The sequence below is a fragment of the Octopus bimaculoides genome, chromosome 28 (genome assembly GCF_046866305.1).
Source record: "Octopus bimaculoides isolate indiv1 chromosome 28, ASM4686630v1, whole genome shotgun sequence".
NCBI lineage: Eukaryota > Metazoa > Mollusca > Cephalopoda > Octopoda > Octopodidae > Octopus > Octopus bimaculoides.
The window spans coordinates 23,597,711-23,605,210 of NC_142955.1; the positions used below are offsets into that span (position 1 = coordinate 23,597,711).

The window sequence follows — 7,500 nt, forward strand, 5'->3', positions numbered from 1 at the left end:
AATAATACCAAATAATTTTGTGTGAGTGTGTGTGTGTGTATAAATATATATAAAAGGATCCAGTACACTCTATGGAGTGGTTGGCATTAAGGAGGGCATCCGGCAGTAGAAACCATGCCAGAACAGAGAGAATGGAGCCTGGTGTGGCCCCGGGCCTCACCAGCTCCGGCCCAACCGTCCAACCCAGGCCAGCATGGGAAATGAATGTTAAATGATGATGATGATGATGATGATATTTACACAGATCTCAAAAGTAAATAGACACCATCATTTTTGAAAGATTTATTTCTAGAAACAAGATGTCAGCTGATGCATTTTAAATACTTAATCTAGAAGATACCGTGTGCAGGTTTTAATGACTTGATCCATTCAGGCACTATACTAACGAGTAGCATCAACACAGATACAATACTATAATGAAGGGTGTCTCTATATAACTTTGACGTGTGTTTGTGTGTGCGTGCGCGTGCGTGTGTGTGTGTGTGTGAGTGTGTGCGTGCATGTAGCTATGTATATATCTATGTGTGTAGATATATATCGCTTCACGACTGGTGTTGGTTTGTTTTTATTCCCTTAGCATGGCAGTTCAGGAAAGGAGACTGATAGAATAAATGCTTGACTTAAAAATTAAATGCTGAGGCCGATCCATTCAACTAAAACTTTTTCAAGGTGGTGTTCCAGCATGGCTGCAATCCAATGACTAAAACAAGTAAAAGATAAAATAATAGTAAAAAAAAAACGCTGCTGTATGTCCTACCTTATCAACCACAAGGCATCGATGCCATGTGGGAACACCATTTGCAGACTGCAACATGAGCAGTATCTCATTCTGTCTCCTGTCATAGATAATATGGAGGCTGCTTGGCTTCTGTCCACATCCGTTGGACACCAGACTGACCTTTTCAGTGTCCACTCGGCCTCTACTTCCATCTCTGCCATCACCATTGCTCCCTCTCACAAACTGCTGTCGGCTGGGTTTAAAACTGAACTTGATGTTTGTGTTTTGGCCCAATGAATTGGTGTTGAAATATGGAAGCCTCAGGTATGTTTTCCCGTCGAACACAGCTCCGTGGTGGTGGTCATGGTTGTTGTTATTGTTATTGGTGGTGGTGGTGGATATGTTCATCAACCGAATGCCATGATAGTGAGATTGTTCGATATAAAGATGTTGCGGTGAATGATCTTGGAGGTCTGTGGTGAACGGTAAATACAGAAGATGCTCGCAGGTGGATTCTCGGTGGCGACTTTCATCTGGTGACGTAGATAGATAGATAGATAGATAGATAGATAGATAGATAGATAGATAGATAGACCGACACAGAGAAGTAGATAGACAGACACACGTACAGACAGACACACGTACAGACAGACAGATAGATAGATAGGTAGATAGATAGACCGACACACAGATAGATAGATAGACAGACACACATACAGACAAGCAGATAGATAGATAGATAGACTGACACACAGAGAGATAGATAGACAGACACACATACAGACAGACACACAGACAGACATACAGACAGGCAGATAGATAGATAGATAGATAGATAGATAGATAGATAGATAGACTGAGACTTACAGGAGCACAAATTCAGTTTGGAGGCATAAAACTGATTCCCGGTAACTGATATCTTCTAAATATATGTGAAAAAACCTACCATACGTATGACTGTGCGGTATGAAGTTTGCTTCTTGACCATGCGGGTTTGGGTTCTGTCCCACTGTGCAGCAACTTGGGCCAACCAAAGCCTTGTGAGTGGATTCAATAGACGGAAACTGAAAGAAGCTCGTCGTATATAAATATACATATGAACGTATATATAAAAGTGGGTACTCACCATTTGGTTCACTGAAGAAACACGTACAAAGTCGTTGTGACCAGCGAGTCGACGGAGCACAATGTCTGTCCATCCAAGTACCTTTAGCTGACCGCTGTTGGAACATGAAACTACTGCTATTGTGGGGCCGGTACTGCCAACAGGGTATCCCTAGCAAGGAATGAAATCATGATTTGTAATAGAATACCATATTTTCTAGCTTGCAAGTTGATATAATACACCATGTAAATACGTAGTGTAAATATCCAAACATCGTCAACTATTATTTCAAACCCCGTTGCATTTTATATTGAATTTTTCATCATCTAAAGTTTGTGTTGCTATATAAGTCAAATAACTTATTTTGGTTGTAAATTTTTGTCTGAAAAATTTTACTGGCATGTCAGAAAATATGGTAGACAAACAAACAGTTTGATGAAGAGGACAAGAGAGAGACAAAGAGACAGACAGAAAAATAATGTAAAGGCCGTGAGCTGGTAGAATCGTTAGATAACAGTCCGATTATGTAACCCTGCGCTCATCAGATGTAACCCGTAATGAAATGAAATATGGTCACTGCTCTCTATTGGAAAGGAAACACACTAATGAACACAGATGTCTATGCCCCGTACCCCGCAATGGCTGTACAGATAGTACCGCTACATCCATTCCGTTTCCACAAGAACACCCACCTTAAAGACACATATTTCCCACAAACGTTTCCAGAAAACTCTTGTCTACTTGCAACAAAACCATTCCCAGCGACGAGGTCATGTTAACAGGGGACATAACTCCTCGATTCATTTCATCGTCTTTTTCACAGCAGCTACAAACCGGACGTTTCTATTCACAACATCGCTTGACAACCGATGGTGGTGTGTTTACGAAACCATTAGCATAAATCAACGGACTGAAATTTGTTTCTTCAAAATGACGTATTATGTGAAAATAGTTAAATGAAAATTTATTTCAAAATATCCAAAAAACCGCAATTATTTTTGTCCCAACATGAAGGACGAGATTAGTGAAACGGAGTTATTTCCCATGGATCAGACAGTTGAGATGGCCTTTTGTCATAAAACGATTTTATTTTCCAGACAATATCACTTTTAGGGTGGAGGCGCGTGGCTTAGTGTTTAGGGGTGTCAGCATCATGATTGTAAGATTGTGGTTTCGATTCCTGGACTGGGCGACGCAGTGTATTCTTGAGCAAAACACTTCATTTTCACGTTGCTCCAGTCCACTCAGCTGGCAAAAATGAGTAATGCTGCGATGGACTGGCGTCCCATCCAGCTGGGGAACACATACGCCATTGAAACCAGGAAACCGGGCCCATGGGCTTGGCTAGGCTTTAAAAGGGCGCAATAAAAAAAAAATCACTTTTAGGCGCGTGTATGCGTGCGTGTGATTGTGTGTGTGTGTGTGTGTGTGTATGTGACTGTGCATGTGTGTGTTTATATGAATATATACACGTGTACATATGTGCATGTATTGACATGGTTGTGTGGTAAGACGCTTGTTTCCCAATTATACAGTTTCGGGTTCGTTCCCACTGCATGTGATTCTTTTTTATTGCCCTTTTAAAGGTGTTTGGTGCATGTCGTGTGCACAGTGTACACATGTCGCGTGCACATCATGCGCATAATGTATGCATGTTGCATACACGTCATGTGCATATTATGTGCATATCACGTGCACGTTGTGTACATGTTGCACGCAAGCTTTGTGCATGCCATCGCATGTTTGTATGCATGGCATGTGCATGTTGTTCGCATGTTATGTGCATGTTTCTTATTTCTTTATTGCCCACAAGGGGCTAAACATAGAGGGGACAAACAAGGACAGACAAAGGGATTAAGTCGATTACATCGACCCCAATGTGTAATTGGTACTTAATTTATCGATCCCGAAATGATGAAAGGCAAAGTCGACCTCAGCGGAATTTGAACTCAGAACGTAACAGCAGACAAAATACCGCTAAGCATTTCGCCCGGCGTGCTAATGATTCTGCCAGCTCGCTGCCTTTCGCATGTTATGTGCATGTTTCGTACATGACACGTGTACGTTGTGTGCATGTTGCATGCATATCACGTGCATGTTGTGTACATGGCTGCTAATATAAGAAGAGCATTACTTACCAATGTTGAGTGGTGGTGACCTTGAAGACGGCCGGCTGGGAGTTCGATTCCGGGTGACGGCAGCTGCAGTCGTTGTAGACAAGTTCCCAGGACTGTCCGTCGCAGGGCGACGGCCCGTAGCTCTTGTCACCGAAGTAGATGAAGCGGGGACAGCAACGGATGATGGCGAAGATGATGATGAGGCGAAGAAAACTGTGGTAATGGAAGTGGAAGTAGGCGTGAATGTCGACGTCGAAGGGGACCTGTTGGCTGATGACGTCAATATAGGGGGTCGATCGGGACACCCCCGAATATTTCCCCCATTATCACCTCGTCCACGACCACGAACGCCAATGCTGCCGCGTTCCCCCTGCAGCAGTTTCGGTCGAATGCATTGGCATAGGGGCTGTTTCCACACCAGGCCCGGTCCGCATTTGCGCATCACCCACAGAAAGTTGAACAGTTTGCGTTCGTACAAATTTGTACTGAGAGGGTTGGTCCTGTAACCCCTACAACTTGCCGAAACAGGGTAATAATGACCTGAGGATTTTAAAAAAGAGAATATTATATATATATATTGTATGTCGATATGTATTAATATACATACACACACACACACACACACACACACACACACACACACACACACACACACACACACACACATATATATATATATATATATATATATATATATATATTGTTCAAAACTTACTGTGTAAAGATAACGCGTGCGTTCGATCGTGTATATATATATATATCTGTCTAAAATTGAATTTATAACTATGTAAAAAACGTTGATTGCCTAATTTGAGTTTTTATTTTAATTCTTATCTTTTGTCTCGGATTCGACCCAAGCACTTCTTAAGCAGTTCTATATATTTTGTAAGAAAGAATAATAATATTACACACACACACACACACACACACACACATTTCACTTTTGCATGTGTGTGTGTTTCTTTCTGTATCTGCAGGTACCTTAGAGTGTGTACATATTGAGGGGATACGGAAAAGTTCCTAGCTTTCTCTAAGACAAAATACAGGAGGATCAGTTAATTATGATTTTAATCAATGTATTCCCATCTCGGATTCAGACACTTATCGCAGGGGTCCTTCAGTTTTTCTAAGCCCTGTAAAAGAGCTTGGAATGTCTTCGTCTTTTGGGGGTTTTTTTGTGAATTCTCCATATATATAGTCTGATCTGGCCGTGTTTCTACAGCTGGATGCCCTTCCTTACGCCATGTGTCCTACAATGATGCACATGAAGTGCATTTGTGCATTCACAGGCAATTTGTGGTGCAACATAGGGGTAATGGTTGGTGCACATGTGATGCCATGGTGCACTTGTGTGGTAGTGGTGTATTTGTGATGCAACGGTGCACATGAAATGCATTAGTGCATTCACAGCACATTTGTGGTGCAACATTGTAAAAGTAATAAAATAATGCTGCAATTCAGTGCAGCAACGTATCTGTGATGGAGGGTGCAGTGGTGTATTTGTAATGCAATGGTATATGTGTGATGGAGTGCTGCACATGTGGTGCATTTCTGATTCAATGGTGCATTGGTGCATTTTCAGTGCAGCAGTGTTGCATTGATAAAGTAATGCAAGAATGCAGCATCGATCTGGTGCAGTGATGCATTAATGTAGTTTAGATTTGCAGTAGTTGTTTAAATAATGTAGCATTGAAATGGTGCAACAGTGGTGGACTGCAGTTGTGCCGTAGTTATAAAGCAATGCAGTGTGGCTGTTTAGCAGTGTAATGCCATGGTGTAATAGTGCACTGATGCAGTAGCAGCATGCTGCAACAGAAATGTGCTGCAGTAGTACTGTAATGAATGTAGTAGAGGCAGTGGTACTGCAGTGGGTGTGTACACTAAATTCAAAATCTCCACTTACCTGTTACTTGTAACAATACCCAGACCAGAACGCAAGTGTTGTGCAGTAAGTGCAATGTATGTAGAATGTGCATCTTCTCTACAGCACTGACTGACTTATGATGGTCAGTTAAATTAAATAGTTGGTACTACAGGGGCTGAAGGCACGTCAACAAGAAAACTGATCACTAGTCTGTTTGCTGTATGACCGGTCACTCTGAGATGTCCGACACAGTTTTGGTTATTTTATCCGCATGGAGTGAACGCTGGGTCACTCAAGTGACTGACCATTGACAGAAGGACAGAGAGATAGAAGGACAGAATATGGAAAATCAAACAGTTTGTTGCTGGATGATCGGTCACTTTGAAATACCTGATGGCTATTGGTCAAAACCAATAATCTCGGTTATTTTATCCAGTTGAATTGTGTACTCTGGCAACTTTGATAACTGACCACCACTGATGGAATGACCGAAGAAAGAACATTGACTAATCTTTTGATGACTGACCAGTTACTGTACCATCTCTAATGGCTGTAGATTTTGACATATGGCTTTTACTGCTATGTCCACTGTGGCCACTGACCATTGATGGAATAACTGAAGAAAGAATACCTGCCAATATTTTGATAGATGACCAGTTGCTCCAGAGTCTCTAGTGACTACTGGTTTTGACTGATAGTTCTTGCCATTTATGTCCACTCTGACCACTGATCACCAATGAAATGACTGTAGATAGAAAACTGACCACTTGTTTTTTGATGAATGGCCTCCTACTTTGAGATGTTAGCGAATATCGATTTTGACCGAGAGTTTTAGTTATTTTGACCGAGAGTTTTAGTTATTTTGTCCACTCGAATCAATTATTGGTTTGCTCTAGCAACTGTCCATTGGTTAAAAAAAATGACCATAGTTAGAACACTGACCACTCTGTTGATGGGTGAATGACCAGTCATGCGAAAATCTCTGAAAGTTCTGATTTTGACTGATTATTTTAGCTTTTTTTATCCACTGTGATTTAACACCACTTAACATTGGCAACTGACCACTACTGGAACAGTCATATAAAGAAAACTGACCAGTATTTCAAAGGATGTCCAGTTAATTTCTAATCTCTTGTAATTGTTGATTTTGATCAACTGTTCTGACTTTTCTGTCTACTCTGGTGACTGACCACGTATTCCACTCTGGTGATTGATGACTAACCAAACACTGGTAGACAGAAAAATTGACCACTCTAGTGATGGCTGACCAGTTAGTCCAAAGTAAAGTCTGACAAATATTGATTTTTGTCACTTTTAATTAGTCTGTTCTCTAGAACTGACCACTGTCCACTGATGAAATGGTGTTCGACAGAAAAATAATTGGTTTCTTGATGACTGGTGACTCTAGAATAATAACTGAAGCTGTTTTTGGATGCTTTTTTTTGTTGTTCTTTTTACCAATGTCCTCGGTTGTTCTGGCCATTGACATTGACCACTACTTTAGTCTGGTAACTTTATAAATGACCACTGGCTGAACAATGACCAACAAAAAAACCAACCAATATTTTGATGGTGACCACTTGTTCTCAGATGATAGGATTTTGTTTTTTCTATTCTGTCCATTAAAACTGACCACAGCTCAACACAGGAAACTGACCAGCTTTTCAGAAGACCATTTATTCAGAAAATCTTGAGG

General features: G+C 41.1%; 1 protein-coding gene across 1 annotated transcript in view; it reads right to left on the bottom strand.

Moving 5' to 3' along the window:
• Positions 1-7,500, bottom strand: part of LOC106873707 (uncharacterized) — an 11,874-nt gene that overhangs the window by 3,790 nt on the left and 584 nt on the right. Inside the window, exons 1-4 of the mRNA XM_089343936.1 lie at positions 5,844-7,500; positions 3,962-4,480; positions 1,845-1,994; positions 758-1,251 (exon numbers count right to left, since the gene is read on the bottom strand). The exon at positions 5,844-7,500 is cut by the window's right edge and continues 584 nt beyond it. Of these exons, the coding sequence (XP_089200062.1) occupies positions 758-1,251; positions 1,845-1,994; positions 3,962-4,480; positions 5,844-5,916 (1,236 nt within the window). The 5' untranslated portion in view covers positions 5,917-7,500. The remainder of the gene's footprint in view (positions 1-757; positions 1,252-1,844; positions 1,995-3,961; positions 4,481-5,843) is intronic.